Raw genomic sequence first — 25,457 nt, 5'->3', positions numbered from 1 at the left:
CTTTTAAAAAGCATTCAAATTGTGTTCTCAAAAAATCTAGATTTTTGTAATGTTCAAGATATTCTACCTAATTTTTAGCATTGTTTTTCTGCAAGTGTTCACATTATTATCCGAATTTATTACATACCATTGCTGCAATGATATTACTAATTCAATTTTAATTTTACAGGTTTAAGAAATAAAAACTATGGATTTCAATTTTATTAATGTAATTTACCAAAGTGATTATTTTTCCAATTTAGTTGGTGTACTGTTACTAACTTTATTATACATATTTTACCTAAGAAAAAACAAAAAAGAACAAATTTATTCCGATTCAACGAAAAATTATGAATTCTGCAATGATCCTTATTGTGTAAGATGTAACTCGAAACAACTCAAGAACTTTGAAGTAGATAAATATAAACAAATTAAACAGAATCTAAAAGTTGATGATATTAGTTCCTACTCTAGGCTAGACAGTTGGGCAATTTCTAAAATTGAAGATCTAGACGATATTGATCAAAAACCTCCTGTTTTTTACCTTCCTGATGTAAAATCCACACCTTATATTAAGTCTGAGTTACATCAATTTGATGTACAACTTTTGGAGGACAATTTTTCAATCATTTATGACGAATTTTTAAAAATAAGTTTAGAGTTAAGTGAAGAGAATGGTTGGAAAATGAATGAAACACCTACTGGAAGTTGGAATACTTTTTATTTATTTAATCAAGGGTTAGAGGTATGATTAAAATACAAAAATGCCAAATACTTATATGCTACTGGTTTAAAAAATATACAAATTTATGTATCATAAATTAATTGATAGCCTTTTATTTTAATACTGACATTAATAAATTAAATATGTAATGATTCAATCTAATATATTTCAGATTGTATCCAATACAAATCAATGCCCATCAACATTGAATATTTTAAATAACTTACAAAGATTTCTCAAAAACTGCACTTTTGGAAATGCTTGTTTTTCTGTGTTAAAACCTGGCACTAATATTACAGAACATTATGGACCTTGCAATGTTAGGACAAGATGTCATTTGGGTATTTATAAAATGTTCATACAATTTTTTTTATATATATATTTATCCTCAATGTGGAAAGGTAGAATGCGCCACCTAAACATTGAGTAACAACTGTTACCCGACCCAGTCTTGAATTGCCCGTGGCAGTTTGAGATATTATAGATTATAATTGCCCGATAATTAAGCTGCTGATTAAGTGCTGGCTCAGCAGGAGTTCATACCATTTATAGTGTCTAACTTAAGGGCGCTTCAGTATGAAATTACTAGGGGTTAGAACCTAGGACCTTGTGTAATGTAGGAAGTGTTCTGACAACTACACAACGCTGCCAGTAAATGTGTAAAATGTTTATACATTCACAACAAATATATATTTATATTAATTTTTAGGATTAATTACCCCACCAAATTATACACTTACTGTAAATGGATCAATGTCTAAGTGGACAAAAGGAAAATGTTTATTATTCGACGATTCATATTTACATTCAGTTCATAGCGAAACTTCAAGTCTATTGCGCAATTCACATTTAGATAGAGTCATATTTATGATTGATTTATGGCATTATGATGTTCAAGATATAGAAATGAAAATTATACAAGACGTATTTTCGTCGTAGTTAATTGTTTATATATTCCTTTACGTTATTTACAATATACTGTACACGAAAAAGTATATACGTTAGTCTGTGCAATTTTACCTCTAAAAATCTTTGGTAACTGTAATTTTAATAAAAAATAAACAACGATATGTATTTGATAAAATGTTGTTACTGTGGATGCAATAAATTATGCTTTAGAAGTAGTTTACTCGTTTTTGGTAAGAGAGATCCGAATACAAACTGCGTCTTCGCGAATGTAATCTTTTTTGGCTAAGTTGGCAAGCGAAATAAATCTCTGAGCCCCAAAACTTGGGTTTGCTTCGGCTGTAGGTCGTCCCAAAAATGGTAGATTTTTCTAAAAAGAGGTAAATTGAACCCAGTCTAGATTGGTTTATAGTTTAAAGTTATGAAAGTGTCTTAATTCAATTTTTAGTTGTGTACAAAATATATTATATAAATCTAAGCTGAATTCGTCAAAAATAATTTAAAAACAATAAAGCCTAAATATATGTAACTTTATTATTTATTTTGTCTTACTTTACAAGGGTTTGGATTCAAGGTATAAATGTGATTGATAGCAGCTCGTGGGTCTTGGCTTTGATCGACCAAACAAATATCTAAACTCAAGTTAAACGGCCAAACTAAAAGTCCATCGTATTCGCTCTTGCAAATCCTTACGTAAACCGACATAAAACTGCCCTTTGCTGTATAAAATAAAAAGCCTAATGAAAGTAGGCTTAACATAAGCTTAATAAGTGACCTTGAATTCTAATACTGTTTTTCTTACCCTTTCCATCACCGTTTGGCAGAAGCGAAACTGCAAGTTTAAACTGATGATGTGACGTAAAGAAAGGAGGACTACACAAAATTGGTCGCTTTCCCGAAACTGCATCTCTCATTTTACTTTCCCAATCTTTTATCTTCCACATCAGTTTGGTTTGAGAGTTCTTGCTGATGTTTTTTAACTTTGATTCAGTAACAAGCATTTAAGTTAAAATGCTTATATAACTAGGCTAGTTGCTACACTTACCGAAGATATCGAAATTATAAAACTAGTTAAATGCATACCTGTAGTTGTTGTGTGTTGATTATAATTTCTTGTCGTTGTAGCAAAAATGTAAGCTCCGATATCTGAAGACTTTGTCGACTTGTCTGTTCACAAAGTATTTCGAAATGTTGTGATGACGCTTCTTTTTCGTGTTCAAGTACATTTTTACGCGAGCCCTAGCAACGTAGGTGTTATTTTACACAACTTTATATATTAGTATTTAAAATAACAGTTGGTATGCTATTTGGTTATTTAAACGTACAGTAAAGGTGCATCCGATGTTGTTGTATTTGCATTCGATTTCTCCCAGAACACAATCTCGTTTAAGATGTTCTTCCAAACTTGCACGCGGTATTTTCTATTAAAAAAATTCAACGTAATTCTAATAATATATTCGATTTAAACATTAGTAAGATTATAGTTTAAGGCATATTTGTTCTCAGAATAATTTATTTGTACTTTATCACTACATGAATTCGGACAATTGATTGGAAACTCAGTGCATTCCTTCAAGTGTTCAATCTCATATTCAGCTGTAATCGATTTTAGGCAGAATTCACATTTGTTGCACAACTCCTCCTCGTTGTTCTCTTCCCCGTCTTCAGTTAAGTCTTCGTCATTTCCAAACTCAACATTATGATATTTGCATTCTTTGATGTGAACCTAGTTAAATATTGATAAGGTTTAACTGTTAATAATCAAAATATAAACTTGTACGTTAACGAAATAAAATTTTCAGCTTTTACCATATAAGATCCTAACTGGCCCGTCCATTCACATCCCATGTTTTGATAAGGACATATGGTTTCCAAGACGTTTATTTCTTCAAGCAACTTATTGTCGATATACATCTAAACATTAAAGCCGGAGAGGTTATTTTGTTCACTAGACAAGAAAAGTGATAAATAACTATTGCAAATAAACAATTTTACTTCTGATCGTTCGGTAGGTGTTTTGTCCTTTGGACACAACAATCGTTCCCTTTCCTTGCACAACTCGGTTACACACGTGCTGCAGATACGATGGTCGCATCGCAAATTGACTGGAAATGAAACCATTCCTTCGCATTTTACACAATCAAATCTAGGCAAAATGAAATTTTAGTACTTTACAATACTAATTCAGACTAATTTTAAATTTTGTCACCTGTCGTCTACTAATGTAACAACCTTCTTCTCAAATATTTTTTTCCATAACTTTACATCGTCTTCGCTTTGAAGTTTAAGGTGATCAAATTTACTCATTTTTAGTACTTCAGCGCTTAATGTTATAAGGTGTTTTATATGATTTTATAATATTGACAACGAAGAAATGGATTTCGAATAAAGCCCTTTTTCTTGATCATGATTTATTCATGAAGTTTGTTTTGTAATGTATAGCCCACCTTTGTATATACTAATGTATAAAGCTCTTTAATAATTATAAATAAACGCTTATGAATTTAATCTAGCATTAGTAGGCTACATAAAGGATTTTAAAATATTAAATTTAATGTTTAATCTATTTTATCCTTAATTTTATTTAAATTAAACAAACTTGTTTTTATTATAAATAAAAGTCTTAACCACAATATTAAAAAAACGATTGAAAACGAGCAATATTTGTTTACATTTTAATACATGTTTTTATATATTAATACAGAGTTCATTAACTAAAAGTACATTACAGACAGCATCATAACAAAGCAATATACATATCCAAATATATTTCTGGTTATAAAACATTACAAGCAAATAAATCTAAGATTGTTGATTAATAATTTCAATTAATTCTCCCTTCTTATGTAAGGCTTCCACGTCTGAAGCACCACCGATAAATTTTCCGTTGATGAAAACACGTGGCACCGAACGTGCGCCAGTAATTTTTCCAAGTTCGTCTTGATATTCCGTTCCGTTATCAATTAGGTCTAGCTCAAATGCAGTGTATTGAACTTCTAGCTCTACAAAGAATTGAAATTATGTTAAAGTTTTGAATGCTACGTATACCATTGAAAGGTATAGCAACAAATTTGTTTTAAATATCGATTTATGCTTCATGCAGTAAGGCCGACTACACCGCCTAATGTGATAGCCTGTCTATTTTGTTGGTTGTTTTTCTGATTTTGCCAATATTTTTTTCCTTTTTTTAGTTAAAATATAAGAAGGCTGATTTTACAGTCTTAACAAATGGTTAACTTTCGGTATTGACCTTAGCCTTTAAAGATTTTGTTAACTATATTGCTTGGTTATTAACCCAACCGGTAAGTTTTTAAATACGGCAAAATTATTATTGTTTTTTAGCGTAACCCTTTAACCAAATTTGGCTTTAACCTTTTAGACAAGAACAAGGAAGCGGTAGTAAGCAAAATTAGAAACGTAGGTTCAGCCCATAACCATTGCTCGTAAACTCTGCTTAATGTAAACCTTATCTAATGGTCTTTATTTTAACAACTTACCAGCAAAAATGGCTTTAACCTTTTTACAAAATGGGCAAAAAGTTTTGCTGAACATCATGATTTTGTTGTCTTTAATTTTCTGTTTGATTTCTGATTCAATCTTAGACATTGTGCAGATGCAGTAGATTATTTTTAGCTTAAAAATAGTTTAAAGTTTCTAAAAAAATAAGAAACTTGTTTAGTTACATTAAAGTCTGTATAGCTGTGTTCTAAAACAGTTATAGCGCATTGAAGCAAAACGCTAGACTACATTTAACCCGCTGGCTAAGCTGTTACCGAAAGTTGTTATTTCATGATATTTATGCTTGGTTTAACTTTTAAATTTTTGGTGGACCACAACTAATTTTTCTAGCAAAAACTACTTTTATTGGCTCACTTTATTCATTTAACTTGTGGTTAAGTGTACCAAGCCTCACTTAAAACACTTTATATAATAAGCAACACAATAAATACTCAGCTGAATTTGGTGTTATTAAAAACAAATTTTTAGCATGTTTTGTGGTACTTTCTATACCTGTAAAGCCAGTCTCGCTAAGCAAGTATAATACAGTTTTTTAACGAACTTACACTTATCCTTCTGTTTATATACTTTTGATTAAATGCCTGTCATGTCTTTACCGGAAAGCCTACTCATGGTACGTTATACTACGTCACAGGGCACGTGAGTATTTATTGTGTATCATCATGATATCCCGGTGAATTGAATTGTTTTAAATATTAAATCTTCAAGACTAACAAAGCGTGACTCTGCAAAAAATCGATATACCCGTATCGCCTTACAATCCCAAGTGATGTTTGCCTTCGCTTTAAGCTCAATAATTTGATAATCCTTTGTTCTTTGAATTTGATTAATAACCCATCCCTTAGCTAATACGACTGTTTATATACGAAAGACAAGTCGATAGGGTAGGCTATTGTTAGGATCGCCTTGTCAAGTGTGTATTATCTCATTAGGGGAAAGAGGATAAAGTTCATTTTAAAAAAGTATTTTCCGAGCCAAAAAAATAAACAACAAAAAGGACAAAAGGTACGCCAGGGTTGTTTGTTGTTCAGGAAAAACGATACGTTTAATTAAACTCTTTTCAGACATTTTATTTCAAAGAAATCAGATAATTCCTTTTAATTTTGTTAAATATATAAAACTATAAAAATAAATAGCAGTGAAAAAGATTAATTAAAACTTTTAATATCTGAACACAACAGCTGTAACTCAATGCCTCCGGCTAAAAAGCATAAACGCGTGTTCTTTTTGTCTTGTTGGTTTTTTGCGCCTATTGAATTTCCACCTTTTAATTATTAAAAAAAAATTCGATAGTTCTGTGGTTACTACTAGGCACTAGGACATGGTTTGTCTTTTTTTAAGCTATCCATCAATAACGATCGATCAGCTGATCACACGGTAACTAGCAGACTAGTGTTCAACAATTATACCTAGACAGCCTATCTTTATTTTTTGTATGTCTTGTTTGTAATTTTAGCCCTTTTTTTAGTTTGTGCCAGATCATAGTAATTTTAAATTTGTATAATACGCCGTTTTTATAAACAGGTTTGTTTCTAATAGAATTTGTTTTAGTCAATTTAATATTACAATGTCACTGTATTTGGCTTAGTTAAATGTACTAAAATAATTGTGAATTTGAATTGGAAAAATGGCAAAGTTACCACCTCTAATTGCCATTTTAACTACCTCAAATGTACCATCCAAAAGACGAGATAATGTGTGAGTAAACTTACTAACTTATAAACTACCATAACACAAACAGTAAGAATGAGATCCCTTAGAATGAGATCCCATTTTAGTCCTTATTTTATATATTAAATAAATGTTTTTTGTTGTCTAGATACCGGTATGGGATGTTGGTTTTAACATTCTTTGCTTATATGTCATACCACATCAGCAGAAAACCTCTCAGCATCGTAAAAGTAAGTTTCTTATTATATAAAAGCCATTTACTTATCTTTTTTATACTTTGTACTTTTTTTGTTTAGCCTATTATTTAAAAATTTTAAAAATGGCTTTAGTTTATATATATATGGGATTAATTATAAAGATAATGATATAGAAATAAAAAAGTAATTTTAACATTACTAATGATTTGTTTTAGAGTCAATTACATCGAAACTGCAGTAAATTGACTTCCGGTTTCGAGTTTAGTCCTTGGTTTGGAAGCCACGCACCTTCTCTTAGTCTGGAAGCAGCATCAAGCATACCTGCCACTTCGGTCCCTTCAAACCATTCCAAAAATGGAACTTGGTGCGATTTTGCACCATTTGGTAAGTCAGTGTTACTATTACTTTTAAGTTTTGTATATTAAATAGCATATGAAATTAAAAATGTGTATTGAAAATATAAAGTTAAAACACTCTAGTCCTGTGTCTACAAGTTTAAAATGTTATTATGGTAAAAATTTACGGAAATTTCCAATAATCTGTTGTGTGATAGATTGTTGTATTTATATTAGATCAACCCGATTATAAATCACTATTTGGGGAACTTGACTATGCTTTTTTGTTCACATACGCAATTGGAATGTTTTTTAGGTAAGTTTGATCACTTTTTATAAGACATTTTTTATATAATGTTTGTATTTTGTTTTTATATATCCCCATTAATTTAAAAAAAAATATAAATTAATAAAAAATAATTTTATTTTAGTGGTATCATAGCGGAAAGAGTTCCACTTCGATATTTTTTAAGCATTGGAATGGTTTTATCTGGAATATTTACCTCCATGTTTGGAATCGGAAGTTTTGCTGAAATTCATTCCATTTCTTTCTACATAATTGCTCAGGTAACAGAATCACACATCTTTGTATTATTTTAAAAAAAACATTTAAATATATAAACTTTTTTAGGAGTTCATGTAGTATTTTTAGCTTTTTAATCTGTATTAACGCAGCTACATTGTATTAGGTTTTAAATGGTTTGGTGCAATCTACAGGGTGGCCTGGAGTAGTTACTTGCGTTGGAAATTGGTTTGGAAAAGAAAGGTTTAAAAAAACTTTAAAAATTGTAATATATATTTATGAACAAAATTTAAAAAAAAAATTTTTTTTTTAAATAAAAAACTTAAAATACAAAATGTTAATTTTAATTAAAAAATAAAAGTTAATAAACAAATTGAACTTAACATTTTTAGACGGGGTTTGATTATGGGGGTGTGGAACTCACATACCTCATTTGGAAACATATTTGGATCGATCATAGCTTCAGTGTTTGTTAGTACACAATGGGGTTTATCCTTTATTGTTCCGGGTGCTATCATTGGGTTCCTTGGGATCGTTTGCTTTCTTGTCCTTATTGAAAGTATGACTTGTTAAATTTGTTCATTTCAATTTTTTAAAGTGTCAAAATTTGGTTTCTAAAAAATTTTTGTTTAATATGCATTATAAAACATAGCTTTTTTATTGGGGTTTTTAATAGCCTGTAAAAAAACTGACTTATTGAGTTTTAAATTACATTTTGCTTAACTTTTAGGATACTTAATCTCTTTTTATTTTATTTATGTAATATTTTTATATTCTCTCAATTATTTATTAGGTCCAGAAGATGTAAAAACAGGTATAACTTACTACCAACCTTTACCTGAAAATGAGGTAAACAATATTTATATTTTTTACAATAAAGAATATAAAAATATGTTTTATACTTGTTACGCGATGAAACCGTATTAATTTTTTTCCACCCTTTTGTAGGAAAATGAAAATATCAAAAATGATGAAAATCGAAATTATAACGGAATTCAAAATTCAGGAGAAGTTGAAATTAACGTTTCAAATTCTTCTAAAAAAAGTGAAGCTAAAGCTATTGGGTTTTTCACTGCCTTAACAATACCAGTAAGTAATTGTAATTTTTTAAATGCATTTTTACTTTAACTTATTGTTAAAGCAATTGGTTTAATTTTAATTGTTTGTTTTATTTGGCCCTATGTTATTTTGCCCTATGATATGGTGGTTTGCTTATTCATCATTTTGTTTTGAAAAACAGAACTGGATAAATAAACTCCCACAATATACTAAGAATTGTTTAGTATGTACTTATTTTTTGAAAGGTTTTGGGTATTTACAACAACTTATATTTCAATTTACATTTGTATTGATGTTGTTTTTTAGGGTGTTGTGGAGTTTGCCCTTTGCCTTTTGTTTGCCAAGTTGGTGAGCTACACTTTCTTGTTCTGGTTGCCTTTTTACATCAAAAACACTTGTAAGTTCATTATAAAAAATGCGGTCTTTTATTTTATAAATAGGATATAATGATATAGCTCACAAACAGCCGGGTTATTAAACGAAGATTGTTTTTTTTTTAAATAAAAAAGTTTAAAATTATTGTTTGTTTACAATTTAATTAAAAAAGTATATAAAACTAAAGGCTTTATTTACATACTTTTATGCCTTAGCAAAATGTAAATATTTATTTTTTGCAACATTGTACAAATGTAATTGTTATGTTATTGCGCTGTTACAATTTAATTGCAGTGTTGAAATTAATGATTTATAGACCTTTACAATAATATTACCAAGAATGTACAAGAGACAATTTTTTAGGTTAAAAATAATATTCAAATGTTATTACAAAAACATTTCATTATTAATACCGCAAAAATATGACATTTATTCATAAGACTCATTCCTGACTTTTAGTTTACTATCAATAATTTTGAAAAACTCATTAATATATTTAAATATTTTTACACTTACAGCCACTTTAAGTACAACTAACTCTGGACTAATGAGTACACTGTTTGATGTTGGAGGTATATTTGGTGGAATTACTGCGGGTGTTATATCAGATAGAATGAGTGGAAGAGCAATCACTTGTGGTATGATGCTAATTGTCGGAGCTGTTATGGTAAGTTAAAATAATATTTTGAGCGGAAATATTAATAAGTCTTCTCCATTTACAAAAAAAAATATACAACTTTTTAGTTTTATTTTTGATTTATATTGTTTTATTGGGTTAATTTTGGTTTAACATAATTTTAAAATGCTTTTTTTTTTTAAAAGTTAAATTTTTAATTGCTTTTTAATTATTGCATTTTATGTGTTTAGATGTACTTGTATAACACATTTGCTGGAGTAAGTATGACAGTTAACATAGTCTTACTTATACTTACCGGTGCATTCGTAAATGGACCTTATGCACTTATTACTACTGCTGTGTCAGCCGATCTTGGAACCCATTCTGGTAAACAAATTTTAAGTTTTTTTGCAATGTCAGTTCTAATTTTTTTGTAAAAAAACAATAAATTTTTGTATGATTATGTTTTCATATTTTGGTAATAACATTTGTTTTTCAGTATTAAAAGGTAATGCCAAAGCACTTTCTACTGTAACAGCTATAATTGATGGTACTGGGTCTATAGGTAAGTTAATTAACACCTTTACTAAGAATTTAGAATAATTAGCGTGCTTTGAAACCAATATAAATTATTTTTTTAGCCAAAAATATTAAAAACCCATTTATTTACTTAAAAAAAATTGATGACCAAAATCTATTGTAAGTGTTTTTTGATTACGAAATTTGTTAAAAAAAATTATTTTTTTTAGGAGCTGCCATAGGTCCTCTACTCACAGGTTTAATATCACCAACTGGTTGGAACAATGTGTTTTATATGTTAATATCTGCAAATGTTGCCGCTTTTATAGTAAGTATATACTTTTAAAAGTCATTCTTACATCTGTAAAAAATTTTAGCACCCCAATCCAATATAGTATTTTATTTTTTTATGTTTTTTAGCTTCTATCTCGACTTATTAAGAAAGAAATTTATACATTATTTCAATCTCCAGCTGAACAAGATCAACAGTAAGTTCAACCTATGTATTTGTCTGTGATGTTTGTAACCTTAACATGTGATTACTGTAACACTGTAATACCACTTTAAATGCATGATATTAAACTATCAATATTATCTAGTTTTAATATTGATCCATTTTTATTTCAAATAGTATTGTTTGTACTAATATTTTGGTCATTTTTAAATTGAGTATTTTGTAAAATTATTTCAAGTTTTAGTATTTTATACAACTAGGCCAATGAAAGACTTTAAAAAAACAAGACTAGAGTGTAAAAAAGCTTAAAATAAAACAGGTATGGTCTTGGATTAGATACGCTGTAGGTATGGAAACAATATTTTAGTTGCTTAGGCGGTTTAGTTAAATATAAATAAAAATTTTGCAATATATATCCTAATTATAGATACTAAACAAGGCACGTATAAAAAAAATAGAGGATAACAAGGTTTGTATAATAGTAGATTCTAATTAAAGAGCATGTTATTAAAAAGTAGACTATTAAACCTTGAAGCAGTGTTCAATTTTTTTTAGGAATTGTGTATTTTGAAAATTCAATAACATTAGCCAGAATATATAGTTTAAATAAAATTTTGTTTTGAATGTATTTGCATGTTAGTGAAACTTAAATGTTTATGCAATGTATGCTATTTTAATTTACATATAAACTTAATGGTAGGTTTGAAGCTTAGCTAAATTACAAAACATGGCCTAATTTACACCTATTTCTTCAATTTGTTAAACTATTTTTCAAATTTTTCAAAGATTTTCAAATTTTAATTTATTGACCTTTTTTACTTTTAGTTCCTTGCTGGATCCTTCAATTTAAATTTATGAAGAATTGTTTTTTGTTTGTACTCTTACTTCATTGCCTTTGGTTTGAGATATTTATATTTTTAGAAAATCTAGCAAAGGAATTTATTTTTTTTCCTATTCAGTATTTTTCATTATTTTGCAATATGTAAATTCCTTGACATTGTTTTTTGTTTGTGCTTATAAATATGATGGTACTTATACGTATAGTAGTAAATTACACAGTGTTTATGCTGTTTAGCCTTATTGTGCATAGTGGTGTCGATATATATAAGGCTTTTAAATTAGAAAATTTTTTTTAATGATTACTTCTGTTACTTAGAATTTTTGTACTTACTTGCTTATTATATCTAGGTGAATTGAAATTTAATTAAATTGCCTTAAATATAAAATATTTTTTATCTTGTAGAAATTAGTGATTTTAAGAGGTATTAATGTATAAACCACACCTTACATGTAAAGAAAGTAGCCTTGTAAATATGATATATTTAATCAGTTTAAAATATATTTATTGGTAGAATTAAGCTGTTTCCGGCTTCTTTAGAAACCCATATGATAACAAAATTGCCCTTTCTTTAATGTCAAAAAACATGGTTTATTGGCATTTTGAATTGCTTTAAAATAATCTAGTGAAATCTTATAGATTAACAACCTTAAAACCTACTTTAAACTATGCAAACATAGCATGGGTTTATAATAATACTAAAAATGTTTTATTTTAACAGGAAAAATTGCAAAATTTTTAAATGAACTAATAATAAAAAGGCTTCAAGATAAAACATCATCGCGAATCCCACCAACATCTAACTACGTGTAATTTTAGCTACAGATACGGTAGAAATAGATAAAATTAACCAGTTTTTATGCAAGTTACATATGGGCAGTCATGAGGATATTGTCCCATAAATTTACAAATATCAACAAGTAATGTGGACATAGTTGTTTCTAGTTTGTGTTTTCGATTTTTTTTTCTTGGGCAAGAATTTTTCAATCTTCCTCCATTTTGTTGTTGGAGATGTAAGCGTCGAGTTGTTTGTCTAACTCCTCAGCAGAAACTTCTTTCTTTGGTTGTCTTCCACCTCCTCGTCCACCACCTCTACCTCGACCTCTGCCACCACCAGATCCTCTTCCACTTCCTAAAAAAATTTTAAAAAATGTTAAAAATTTTCGGAGACAAATATTCTTTAAAGCTTGCGATGTTAAGAAATAAACTTACTGGTGTTACCACGGTTGCCGCCAGAGTTGTTAAAGTTTTGCTTCTGTCCAACTCTGTTGTTCATGGTTTGACCAGCGGGATCTCCGTCAACGAACTTGATCTGCATTACACGACCATCTAAGGGGACCCCATTGTACTGTTTAAGTGCCTAGAAAAAAGAAATAAACATTAAATTTAGCAAATGTTCGAGCCTTTTGAACAAGTTAAAAAAAATGCTATGTTTAAAAAAAATTTAAAAATGAAGGAAAGAATTGGAAAATACTTTTGCCGCATCAGCTCTTCTTTCAAAATGAACATCGGCAGTACCAATTGATCGTCCAGATTTGTCGTAATGAACAGTAGATCGTCTAAGAGCACCAAACTCAGAAAATAATTCAGTAATGTCGCTGTCGGAGACCCCAAAATCTAAGTTGGACACCACTAATTTACCGTTCCCTCCTCTGGAACAGAAAATGTTGAGTTAGAATAACACAAGACACACAGTTAACAAAAGATATAATGTACAATTAAAAGCAATTTTGTTTTATGTAAATTAATGTTGGATTCTCACCTAGCAGCTGGAGCTGTATTTCCTCTGTTTTGGAATGCGTTCCCTTTACCCTGGCTGTACATGTCATGATCCCATTTGTCGTTCGGCGTCTTTCCGGAGCGGGTGAATTGCTGTCCTTGCTGCTGCCGTCCTCCACGTCCTCGAGGCCCGTTGAAACCTAGCAGAATAATTCCCAATGGAGAATAAGCGGGTGTACGTGCAGAAAAATGCAGGCAAAAAATTTGCTGTCGGGTAACACAAAGGCAACAAAACGATGCCCCTCTGCTTCCAAACAAACTGACAAACCAACCAAAACCTGTATCTTAATCTACTTTCAGAAGACTTATTTCTCGAACTCAAATTAAACGGAATAAACTTTTTTTCCAGGCTCAAACTCAATATATCAGATTATAGAATAAGCACAATATTACAATTCATTATAGGAATTGTAAAAATAGAGTGCTTGTAATATAAATATAATTATATTTATGTAATAAGCAGATAACTGCTATTTTTGGTGGTTTCACGCAAAGTACGTAAAAACCACATATTTAATTGTTTTTATATAAAAAAGTCTGTTTCCATGAGCAAAACACAGAAGACTCCATAGAAAAATTCCAACATTGAGCTTTCCGAATTTCCGTACCTCGTTTTCGTGCTTGGCCGACTCCGCCTCGGCTGACTCCGCCAGTACCCCGACGATTGCCCCCTCTTCCACCTCGGCCCCGTGTGTTTTTCGATTTCTTGGTGATTTTGATGATATCATCGAGTGAAAGGTCTAACTTGTCTGACATTTTGTGTATTTAAAGAATTGGTTTAAAATCAGGTTAAACTTCAGTAAAATCTAAGAAAGAAAAACAAAACCCGTTAAAATTAAAGACTTTATTGTTTTATATACTAAAAACCAACTGACCAGCACAAATTCCTATGAAAACTAATTTTTTTTGCGATTTTCAAAAGAATTTTAACAACCTAACGCAATACTAAACGACTGGTAAATGACGTCAATTGAAATTAACCAATCACAACTCAGATATTTCTTCACGCGGCTTTTACGTTCGTTTTAGCGATTTTGACATCCGGGGGTCTAACATCTGGTTTAAAATACGTCATAAACTTGTTTATTAATTCTAACGGTTTACAATTTAAAAATTTAGATCCGGTTTACCAAACAAAAAAAATGTGCATAGACTAAAGTCAATAAAATAAAGGATTCTGTACCTAAATTTGCTGTTTTTTACACTACTAACTAAAATGTTATAATGTTAGAGATATGAAGCCCTGTTTTATAAGTTCATTTTTCCTTTTACCTTTTTAACACTATTACAAGGTGCCAGTCTACATCTAACCATAATAGCTCCGATAATAACACAGCTGTTTCAAGTTCTTTGTTATTGCGACCTTTTTCACTTCTTTTTGGCGCTAACAGGGCGCGATTATATTCCCGCTGATTTTAAAAGAAATAATAAAAAATAAGTTGTTTGGTCAAAAACACTTTATGACATAATATATTTTGTTTATTTAAAGTAGCTTTTGTTTTTTGGGATCTTTTTTACTTTAAATAACTTAAAAAGTGTCAATAATTTTTCCTTTCTGAAGCACCAACAAAATGAAAGGTAGGCTAATGTGAAAATTGTTATTTTAAATCTTTATTTAATTTTAGTTAAAGTAATTGACAACGCTGCGTAAAACGTTGGCATATTTTCATTGCAATTAGGCGCTGATTACAAAAACGCAGGAATTTCAAAGCGCGGCTTTCTTTCTTTAAAACAACCACGTGCGACCTTTAATTTTTATTTCTTAGTTGTAAAAGTCTGGTGTTGGTTTTGATTTTGTTCAGTTTAAATTACGTCCAAAATGAGGTTTATTATTTCATTAAGGTAAGTACTGTATCATTTTAAAATTGAATTAATATATAGATAAAGTTTTATTAAAATTTTAATGTTAAATTTTGTTACAGTTTTCTTTTACTTTCTTTCATTTTCGTGGATGGCCAAACCGGTTGTAACCCAGTAGACATCGCTGTTGTAGTAGATTCCCATTTGCACATCGCTTACCTCTACAACGTGAAAAGCTTCATCATGAACTCTGTCTCTGATTTTGCAGGTGTGTCCGGATACGCCAAGGTTCGTAAATTTGATACACGAACGTTAGATCTAGACAAAGTTATAAAACAGCTAATTTTTTTACCAATGTTTTTTTTAGTTTTCTCTGGCTGTATACCACGGCAGAACTTCGAGCGTTATCTCGGATTTTAGGCCAATGTCCAACTTGGCGGCCATGGTTGATAGTTTAACCTGGACTTGGCAAGAGACTGCAATGGATTCCTCGTTATCGTTGGGTTATGGAGCTGATCTATTTTCGGAAGCACATGGTTCGACCGCCAGTAGCGACAAGGTGTGATTGTTAAAGTTTGTAATAATTAGGCCTTTGAACTAGAGTTTAAATTTAATTAAATAGTACTGAACGTACCTAATATCACCATAAAGATAGTCTTAATCTATGTTTTGACACTTTTCATATTGTGTTTTTTAGATTCTGGTTTTGGTGACGTCATCGCACCACACTCCGTCTGCCACGTTGACACAATTGCTGATTCAGAGAAACTTGAAAACTTACGTTGCTATGGTAGCTTCGACTCTGCCAAAGTTCTTTTTCCAAAACATTAATTTTGTCGGTGTCGGCAATCTAGACGGTAAGCATAAAAAATAGTTTTATTCTTTTTAAATAAATACAATTTTATGTTTTTTTTTTCAAGGTTTGGGCAGTAACTACGCGCTTAAAAAGGCACTGGCCGACAACATTTGTGCAACGGCTTCTACTGTATCTTCACCCATCGGTACAAACCCGTGTTCTCCAAACCCCTGTCTACTGAGTTGTGAATGTGTTCCTTCATGTAAACATCAGTCTGGTTATTATTGTGTTAGTCGCGAGGATGGATATGTTGGCAAAACCTGTAACATCCGTAAGTACTGGATTTAAACTGTTAAAATCTTGGTTACTATAAATTAATCGACAGTAATTTATGTAAATTTGGTGTTTAGAATTCCAAATAAAAATCCAAACAATAAAATTTACTAAACTTGTTTGTTTTTTAGCTGCTCCAACTGTTACTTGCGAAAAGCACGTGATCACTATAACTGTACCGTCCGGGTTCGTTAATGAATACTATGGTAGGGACACGACTGGAAGTTATATCGCGATGGCACAAACATACACCAACTATGGCACCGACAGTTACTGTAAAGGTACTGTTAATATCATTTATTTAGAATGGTGTCAAAACTTATGGTTTTTAAATTTTGTAGTGTTACTTAAAGCAAAAACAAATCTTTTTCACTATTTTTAGCGACGACTACGTCAAACGGTCGTTTTACTCTTTCACTCCCGCTTCCCTTTAATGGTTGTGGAACCAGCAAATTCCTTGCGAAGGATGCATCCATGAGATTTCAAAACACGATTTGGTTAGACGTCGACGGGTCGTCATTTACAATTCCTGTTCCTATTGTAGGGGTCACCTGCTGGTACAACAGCTCTTATTCAGTGTTGGATTCCCTTAGGCCAGTGTAAGTACAGTATTTTTGCGACATAATAACTTAGGCAGCAAGGAGTAGTGGCCAGAAGACTTGGCATTACTACACGAGGTCTTGGCTTTGATTCTCAATGCTCTTATGCTGTAGCGGCCTTAAGTAAGGCGCTATTAAAGGTATAAACTACTGAGCAAACAATACGAACAGCAGCCTAATTATCAAGCAATTATAACCGTAATATTTTGAACTGTCAACGATAATTCAAGACTGGGTCGGGTGAACGAATGTTTGTACATGTTAAGGTCGACTTTTCCACATCGAGGATAAATAATTTAAAAAAAACTACAAATTAAAATTTTTTTTTTAGTGTTGACGAAGTTCAAATAACTGAAAGCGACGAATCCAAATTTGGTTCAACAAATGTCGAGCTTTGCAAGATTGCCTCGACTTGCCCCAGCGCTTGTCCAGCACTGTTTACTGTTAACGAGGGCGCCGTATACACGATTAGTGAGCTTATTAATTTAAGGCTCAGCATCATTAATATTGGAGACTCCGTGGTAGGTTGTTTATTCAATTTTTATACTAAAACTTAAAAAACACCAACCTTTCTTAATTAGTTTTTACCTTACTATATTTTGCGTTAGCTTTAATATATACATTGCAGAAACTTAAAAAAAGATTTACTTTTTAGGTTGAAACTACAAATAACGAATTCGTAGCCATCGTTGACGATCTCTATATATCATGTTCTAGCAACCCAGGAAGTCCAACATTACAGTTACTCACTGGAGGCTGCGAAGTTGGCCATTTAAATGCTCGCATTAATGTTGCTGGTGTAGGCCTCTCGGTTTGTATTTCCTTCAAAGTACCCCGCGTGAAATGTGGAGGCACCTACTCGAACACTTTCTATATTCATGCTACTATGGAAATGATTCACAAAAGTAATTTACAGGTAATTAATACATTTATTTTTACAAAACTTAAATGTGATATTTAGTTGGAAGTACCAAGTTTTATTTGTAATCTGAATATATTTAATTTATTTTTAGAGATGCCCCAACAACCGCGGTTACGTGTCCACTAGTGGGCGTACCAAACGTTCTCTTGAACCTCACAATTCTACGGTTTCCCAACACAGCATCGGACCCATCTACGTGCTCCTGGATGTTGCTGACGGAAAATCTAGATCTAACCTCTTTCCTGATTCCGATCCAAGATCGGTGGTCCTCGCTAAGGAGCTGGAGAATTTTGAACCACCATCCACAGAGTCTGGTCCAGTGGTTCAAAATAATGGTCTTTCACCGATGGTACTTGTTGCAGCAGCCGCGCTTGGTTGTCTGGTCCTTTTGCTTTTGGTTTTTGTTTCGGTTTTCTTTTTACGTCGACGTGACGTCATCGAAAAATAATTGTTCCTTTCGCCTCGATTGTCGTGGCGCAGTTGTTCCATTTTCGTTATTGTTTCACGTTTCTTGTTATTTGTTGCAATAAAAGATAATTGAATATATATTAATATTTGGCAGTTTGTTATCATCACAAGAGACTTGTTTAAGTAACCACGAATTCGGAAATAGAGCTTTAGTAAACCTTACAATTTTGCCTCAAAATTAAATGATTGATCAAATAAACATTTACTCATGATAAAGCTTAGTAGTCGACATATATTTTTGTGTGTATGTCTAATTTGAAGGACTACTAAATAAACTTGGGCTTTGGTGCTTGGGTATATTATTGCGGGCAAATATTATAGTTGTGAGTTGTGACTATATTGCGACAAACGAAATACTGGCTGTAAGAAGCTATTATCTATCGACTAGTTATTTTGACAAAATGATGTATACCGTGAATATTAAATATTTTAGTTCATTTTTGGTAGGTTACCATTAATTTTGGTCGAAAAGCAAGAAATATTGCGCACCACAACTAGTGGTTTTTAGAATATTTTTTGATATTACTTGATATTTTTAAGTATTTTTGTTTAATTTCTAATAAACAAAAAAAATTAACATGTACGAAAATTATTTAAATGTATTTTTTTATTGATATAAGGTTGCTTATCATTTAAAATTGTTTAGATGTAACGTGGTTGCAAAACCATAAATATTGTACACCACAACCTGTGATTTTTTACGCTAATTTTTTGTAATGGTAATATTATTACGTAGTCTGTACTACGGTATTTTTAATATAATTAAATCAAAATGTTTTGTAAGACCCATTTAATTAAATTCTACTAATTTGAAATAATCCAAATATTGTTATATTATATCATCTTATATTTTATTGACGAAAATATGAAACTTAAAACATTTACATAACACGACATCAAAAAATATGAAACTATTTCGAATAACGAACTTTCCAAAATAAAGCAGAGCACAGCAGAAGCGTCGCAAAAACGCTTAAAATAATACAAGCAGTAACCAGTGCACTGTGGTAAGCCGGGAGCGGTTGGGAAACCTTGGCGGTGCCCGGTACTATTATGACGTCAGAATCCGGGAACATTTTGGTCTCGCCTCGGCCTTCTTTTTCGTCTAAGTAGTAGATCGGTCCAATGTTATGGAGAGAAATGGATTGTGTTTTGTTAGAAGGAATGCGAGGTCCGTCTAAGATGACCGACCTCATCTTTCGGTTGTGAACGCCAGTACATGCCTGAAAAAAATAAGAACAAATTTAAAAAAGTGAAAAAATCTTCTAAAAAAATTTAACAGTTGGAACTATAGGAATTTGTCGCTTGTATGTATGCAAAATCTTTCATTTTTAACCCTAATTTCAAAATTGCCATCAAATTTTAAATTGAAGAATATTTAAGTAGTTACCTTTAGGTTTCTAATATCGTCGACATGCATTTGAACCAACTTTGCATGGATGTAGAATATGCCCATACAATCGGAAATACGTGGAACCTTAAACGAGATGCAAACCGAATCACTCTTCCCGTTGAAATGTATTCGACTGGGAAAGCCAATAGCAGGGCAGCCGTCGGCGATAACCGAAATTTGATTCGTGTCAGAATCATCTCCGTGGCAGGTTAGGAACATAGCTACTACAACAGCATGTAGCATACTAGTATTAACACCCTAAAAATAATTGATACGAAATTAAAATAAATTTAATACTAAATAATCAGGTAGTAAAATAACTTAACTTTCTAAACAAAGGAAAAACATTTTATAACGAAGAAAGGTTCAAACAATAAGTTTTTTTAAATTATTTTTTACCTGTTGTTGCTCGTTATGGACAGTCATTCGAAGGTTGATGTACTGAGCTACGGTGTAAACAGCGCCACCAGTGACGGTATACATAGGCGGGCACGCCGACAAGCAAGTGCCAGCGATTTTGCAAAACTCGATCGAGGCTGTACCAGTTGAAATGTCATCTTGCAAGTCCACTCGAACATCGTCAACACTAAACACAGAATACAAGACAATAATTTTGCAAATATTTTTGTTGGTAGTACGATTAAAAATGTTTAACTTACACTGGTTGAATTGCGGACAAGACCTGGTAGCTTCCGTTGTAGTAACATGTGAACTGAATTACGGGTACTGGCATGTCGTGGACGGGATCGTAGTGATTCAACCAAACAACGTTTGAAAAGGAGACGACACCTTCAGGGGATTGGCCTTTGATCGTGCCACATGCAGTAAATGGAACGGGGACGGATAAAGAGTAAAACGATCCACTGGAAAGTGTGGTAACTGCAAAAAAAGTACAACCAAATATTTAAGGTGTTGCACCCACAATTTTTTCGCTAATGAAACAGCTCAAAATTGTAACCTAAAGTTTATATTCAAACAGAAAGAAAACCCTGTATACCTTGGCAGCTTTTATCACCGGTGCTAGAGTAAGGGATTTCATGTGGCGACATGTACATATACATTTGGTTACCTGGCGAGGCTTGGTCCCTGACAAACTCTTGCGGAATTGAAACCGAAATCGAACTTCCGTGGCAGCTCAGTTGAGGTGGTTCTGCAAATTAAACGTGTTAATATAAAATATATGATGTTACATAATACATAATTAATACTTACGTATGTTGCAGTTTTTTCCCAATTTTCCATCTGGCCCAACGCAGTAGTAGCCTCCCTCGTGGCGACAAGACGGCACGCAGGTACAAGGTGAAATACAAGGCTTTAAGTTGCATTCATTTCCGATGGGCTGCAATGAACTACAGTAATGACCTTCAAGCCCGCTTGGACAATCGCAGAGACCTTTGGCGCACGATCCACCGTTACAAACTGTCGATGATGAACAGTAACCGCATGGGAACATTACCGAAAACTTGGTGGCAAGGGCTTGCGAAGTGGCCAAATTGTCTAAAAAACAAAATAATGACAAAATGCTGGTGGTTATACCCCTAAATAAACGTGTGTCTTATTCAAGGTACACTTACCACTTGTGCCAAGTACCACAACACCATCTTTATGAGCAATCGAGGTTAAACCAACGCCGTAAACCGGGTGTCCAACACCGACCACAATGACCGTGATACTGCGTTGTGACTGTAAGCTTAGAAGGTCTAAGCTACTAAAGCTGTTGGTCAACGTCGCGCCAGTAACCACAACAAGGATCTGTAAAAATAAATATAAGTATCATTAGATCACAGTTACAACTGCCAATTATCATTTAAATATGAGCGATCAAAAAACATTTAAAACTTAAATTCAAAAACTAACCTTTGAAGATACCAATCTAGCGCCATTGCTTTGCGAGAACTTATCCATTCCAGATTGAATTGCTCCAAGCAAATTGAACTGGGTCGAACTCGGTGAAAAACTAACGATGGCCGAACCAACATTGGTAGTAAATGCACTGGATTCAATCACGCCATACTTGAAGAAACCAACCTAAAAAATGTTGTGTTGATTAAGATGGTAGAACAAACCTTACTTAGATTTACTCACCTTTAAGTATTGGTCACCGGTGTAGAAACGTTCAACAGAATTCTGGATAAAAGTTCGAAGATTTGCAGCATAATTTAAACTCCCGGTATACGAAGTGTCGACCATAAAACCAATGTCGACAGAGTCCTTCACACAAGGTTCTGCGAACACTCCGGCAGCCAAAGTAAATACACTGAAAGAAAAACACACCCAGTTACATTTTAATAAGAAATTATTTCACCGATATTTTGATGCAATAAAATCTTTTCCTTAGTCCATATTTATACATAATCTACTTACCATAGTAAATTAAATAACTTCATATTTTAAACGATATAGAATTTGTTAAACAAAGGAACCTTACACCAACTAAGCAAACTGAAAATAAATAACTTTTGGTTGAAACTTGGTCAGAAGTGCTTTTTTAGTCGCGCAAGATTGCGAAATTGAGTTAAAATATGCAACACGTGAAATGTTGGGCTAGCTTCTTAATTAACGCTGATTACTTGATTGTGAATCAATTTTGCTTGGAGTTTTGTATGTGGGTTTTGGTATAGCTTTTATATGAGGCATTGTTAGGTTAAGCGTACTACAGTGAACCTTAGGAATGATGTAAGTAAGTAACTTTAAAATTTAATATTTATTGGGTTATGAAATATAATTATATAATGTTTTGTATTTTTTTATTGTAAAAGTTCAATATTGTTTGTAATATAAATACTGTAAAAAAATAACTTTTATTTTTTGAAAACGAGTTTGAGTTTATCAATTTTTATGTTTCCGCTAGTTGGGGATATAGAGCAACTGTTCACGGTTGGCGTTATATAGGCTAGTCCAATACATTGTTTAAACCTGTAATTTCTGTGTATTTGTGAATAGTAGCGAAAGTAATTTTCGTAGAAGGCGTTAAGTTTAAAGTCAGTTTAGTTAATTTTATATGTTATATTTTGTTTATATTTTTAAGTCTGATAATAGCATAAATGTGATAAGACAAAGTTAACGAATGTTTTAAAATATTTAAAACTGTTTTTTTAAACTTATCTTGAACTTGGTTGAAAAAGGTAAAAGGTTCTACAATTTCAAAACAGGTTACAGTTAAGTAGTAATATAAAGTTTACCTTACTAAAACGGCCAGATGTAAAATTTATGCGATAAAATCACTTGATCAGCGCTAAATTATCAGATCATAGCATAATGTAAACGTTAGATTACACACACTACACACACGCGTACTTTTACATTAGTATAACACGGAGTAACAGAGCCCAAGCGCTCCTTAGTGGCGGTGAAGTGCTTTTACACAAAAGACTGTTTCTCGACGGGATAGAAATCTTCTTTTGTTAACAGATCGTAGTTTCTTTTATATAGAGAGCTGTGATATATTGTAAAGGCTTAGCACGTATATACGATTTTTTGAGTTTGTGAGAATTTTAAGAAAAAGTCGTTGTTTTGTATTGAAAAAGTAGGAATATTATTGTGGCTAGTCATACTTTTCCACTACATTTTTTAACAAAGGTTTATTTAAAAAAGGGAATTTATTGCCCTTTTTTATTTTTTTTAACAGTTAGCTTGCCGGTCAGACAGTCTTGCTGTAAGGTTTAAATTTTTTGATTTTAAAGTTAAGGTAAAAACTCAAATTTTTAAATGGTTATTTGGGTTAATAGGTTATAATTTATTAAAACAGTTAACTAGCTCAATATTCAAATAGTGACAGTTAAAAAAATTATACAAAATAAAATAATAAACTTGAAATTGGTGATAGTTTGATATTAATCAGGATACACTGGGTAAATTTTTATCAAAAAAAATCTTGCCAGAAGCCATAAAATATAACACTTCATCAGATGATATTAAATTATATAAACCATCACTTAAGTAGGAAAACGTTTTCGCTTCCTAATATTAAAGGGTTACAGAATGGGTAATCTTTCAACAGTAAATATAACTCTTTACTCGCGACAGTATTGGGTCAAAATGCCAAGAGGGGATTATAACTTGAGTAAGAGGCCGGAGGGCTTGGTATAGGTATGTTAATTTAAGGATAATCTGCCAATATGACACATGTAATGCTTGGTACAGCTGTGGTCATTCATTTAATGCAAATCTAAGATTAAGGACATCTCGCGCAAGACCATAACTCGCTTATTATCTCTTATTAATTAAGAACGATTTAAAATAAAGAGCTTAATGTCAGATTAAGGTTTTTCTGGTACAGGTGTGTTGTGAATATTTCGTGTTTTGGGTTGTTTTTTGTTTTTGTTTTTCTACTTTTTTAACTGACCCGCTTCGTTCTTATTCAACCAGTCATTTTGAAATGAAAATATTGATATTTTCTCAACAGCGTGTTTAGGTAATCTATCGTTTTCGGAAACTAAGTAAAGGGCTTATGTCGCTTAGAGGATATTGGATGATATTGGTTACTTTTTATAACCTTTAATATGCGTTTCAAAGTTAAAAACATTAGTTTTTTTAAATACAAATTTCTTTAAAAAATGTAGAAAAAATATTGAAATACTAGAAACATTTTAAGTTAGTTTAAGAGTCTTTTTTTATTTTGAGAATGAAAATTGTAAATCTGTGTTGTTTGTGTATCGACAAATAGCCTAATGTTGTTTATTTCTTATCAATACAAACGCTATAGGATTAACATAGGCACGCTTGTGTAAGTTGTCGTAACATTTCTCTTCAGTATATTATGACATGTTAAACATTTAAAGAAAATTGTATCAGTAAAATGTAACATTTAACCCTATTAATTTAAAGAGTTTATTAAGTAATATTGTTATGGAATTTTAAGTAGTTTTATTCACTATTAAAAAGCATTTGCCATTATTCAAATTAAAAGTTGCAAGTTGTGTTTTTTAGAATAAAATTTAAATTTTTCAAAAATTAAAAATGTTGTTAAGTTTTTCGAATTTATAAGCTGTTATTATATTTAATAATTATCATTACTGAAATACCTCACCGTTGTAATTAAGGTTTAGTACGTGGGACAAGAACCTCGTTATTTTAGGTTTAACATTCTTATATTTTTTAAGCTCAGCGATTTTTAATATTTCGTTCGGACAGAATTGTTTTTATTTGAACTTTGTGGTTGACTGGTAAATACGCCTTCGAACCAACTTTTGTTGTTTATGAAAATTTGAGTGATATTTCGCCACCCTGAATTTAGCATTTAACGTTCAATTTTAATTTTTTTTCGTTCAAATTATTTAAATTAAAATTTTAGACGTAAAATTAGTTTACTATAACATTTTAAAAGTCGCTTTTACTACCATATTAACACATTTATGCCTATTTATATTTTTATAATTTAATTTATAATTTTCAACTTGTATTTTGCTCAGTAACGAAGTAGCTTTACAATCCACATTCGATCTTTAGAAATTGGGAACAAAAGCGATTTCACGTCCTTTTCGATATAATTTTCAAACTGGGCTACGGTGGTGTTATAATGAATGGTTTGTTATAATCATGAGGTATAAGAGTAATACGATCATGTACGTTACCATTTCTAGTGTCGTTCGATTTAGACCATGAACGATAGAAAGACATAGGCGCCCGGTTAAACAGTGGCGCCAATCTATA

At 31.5% G+C, this 25,457-nt stretch overlaps 7 protein-coding genes across 9 annotated transcripts; 3 read left to right on the top strand and 4 right to left on the bottom strand.

Annotated features, from left to right (window-relative positions):
• Nucleotides 1-185: 185 nt before the first annotated feature.
• Nucleotides 186-1,642, top strand: LOC145753324 (aspartate beta-hydroxylase domain-containing protein 2-like). The gene is made up of 3 exons (XM_082569734.1): nt 186-724; nt 876-1,044; nt 1,413-1,642. The coding sequence occupies exons 1-3, from the start codon at nt 188-190 to the stop codon at nt 1,640-1,642; spliced, it is 936 nt and encodes a 311-aa protein (XP_082425860.1). The 5' UTR covers nt 186-187.
• Nucleotides 1,643-1,829: 187 nt separating this feature from the next.
• Nucleotides 1,830-3,916, bottom strand: LOC145753323 (TNF receptor-associated factor 4-like). Its single transcript, XM_082569733.1, has 9 exons — nt 3,819-3,916; nt 3,605-3,755; nt 3,419-3,523; nt 3,132-3,335; nt 2,935-3,030; nt 2,693-2,848; nt 2,412-2,589; nt 2,162-2,328; nt 1,830-1,979 (listed from the first exon to the last, which is right to left on the bottom strand). Exons 1-9 carry the CDS (start codon nt 3,914-3,916, stop codon nt 1,830-1,832), a joined length of 1,305 nt encoding a protein of 434 aa, XP_082425859.1.
• Nucleotides 3,917-4,173: 257 nt separating this feature from the next.
• On the bottom strand, nt 4,174-5,338 carry LOC145752808 (glutaredoxin-2, mitochondrial-like). The gene is made up of 2 exons (XM_082569150.1): nt 5,107-5,338; nt 4,174-4,611 (listed from the first exon to the last, which is right to left on the bottom strand). Exons 1-2 carry the CDS (start codon nt 5,213-5,215, stop codon nt 4,412-4,414), a joined length of 309 nt encoding a protein of 102 aa, XP_082425276.1. The 5' UTR covers nt 5,216-5,338; the 3' UTR covers nt 4,174-4,411.
• A 1,297-nt stretch (nt 5,339-6,635) lies between these two features.
• LOC145753687 (glucose-6-phosphate exchanger SLC37A2-like) lies at nt 6,636-12,587 on the top strand. 3 transcript variants are annotated; one of them, XM_082570108.1, is made up of 17 exons: nt 6,636-6,826; nt 6,948-7,029; nt 7,212-7,380; nt 7,569-7,647; nt 7,763-7,898; nt 8,021-8,097; nt 8,247-8,413; nt 8,648-8,703; nt 8,803-8,943; nt 9,220-9,310; nt 9,807-9,955; nt 10,156-10,291; nt 10,404-10,469; nt 10,654-10,751; nt 10,844-10,911; nt 11,138-11,196; nt 11,703-12,124. In XM_082570108.1, exons 1-16 carry the CDS (start codon nt 6,756-6,758, stop codon nt 11,184-11,186), a joined length of 1,635 nt encoding a protein of 544 aa, XP_082426234.1. In that variant the 5' UTR covers nt 6,636-6,755; the 3' UTR covers nt 11,187-11,196; nt 11,703-12,124. The 3 variants fall into 3 exon arrangements, with proteins under 3 accessions (XP_082426234.1, XP_082426237.1, XP_082426236.1); XM_082570111.1 differs by lacking the exons at nt 11,138-11,196; nt 11,703-12,124 and adding an exon at nt 12,437-12,587; XM_082570110.1 differs by lacking the exon at nt 11,138-11,196 and having other exon boundaries at nt 11,703-12,122.
• Nucleotides 12,409-14,334, bottom strand: LOC145753688 (THO complex subunit 4-like). Its single transcript, XM_082570112.1, has 5 exons — nt 14,103-14,334; nt 13,478-13,634; nt 13,190-13,367; nt 12,928-13,075; nt 12,409-12,847 (listed from the first exon to the last, which is right to left on the bottom strand). The coding sequence occupies exons 1-5, from the start codon at nt 14,248-14,250 to the stop codon at nt 12,699-12,701; spliced, it is 780 nt and encodes a 259-aa protein (XP_082426238.1). The 5' UTR covers nt 14,251-14,334; the 3' UTR covers nt 12,409-12,698.
• LOC145753322 (uncharacterized) lies at nt 12,949-18,392 on the top strand. Its single transcript, XM_082569732.1, has 10 exons — nt 12,949-15,336; nt 15,417-15,582; nt 15,662-15,853; nt 15,992-16,151; nt 16,215-16,421; nt 16,555-16,704; nt 16,806-17,022; nt 17,354-17,543; nt 17,678-17,938; nt 18,036-18,392. The coding sequence occupies exons 1-10, from the start codon at nt 15,314-15,316 to the stop codon at nt 18,390-18,392; spliced, it is 1,923 nt and encodes a 640-aa protein (XP_082425858.1). The 5' UTR covers nt 12,949-15,313.
• Nucleotides 18,393-19,323: 931 nt separating this feature from the next.
• LOC145753321 (uncharacterized) lies at nt 19,324-22,192 on the bottom strand. Its single transcript, XM_082569731.1, has 10 exons — nt 22,170-22,192; nt 21,891-22,062; nt 21,663-21,833; nt 21,380-21,557; nt 21,018-21,302; nt 20,803-20,955; nt 20,465-20,684; nt 20,205-20,391; nt 19,803-20,063; nt 19,324-19,635 (listed from the first exon to the last, which is right to left on the bottom strand). Exons 1-10 carry the CDS (start codon nt 22,190-22,192, stop codon nt 19,324-19,326), a joined length of 1,962 nt encoding a protein of 653 aa, XP_082425857.1.
• Between the last annotated feature and the right edge of the window lie 3,265 nt (nt 22,193-25,457).

The sequence above is a fragment of the Corella eumyota genome, chromosome 5, assembly GCF_963082875.1.
Source record: "Corella eumyota chromosome 5, kaCorEumy4.1, whole genome shotgun sequence".
Classification (NCBI taxonomy): Eukaryota; Metazoa; Chordata; class Ascidiacea; order Phlebobranchia; family Corellidae; genus Corella; species Corella eumyota.
This window is presented reverse-complemented; position numbering and strand designations above follow the sequence as displayed.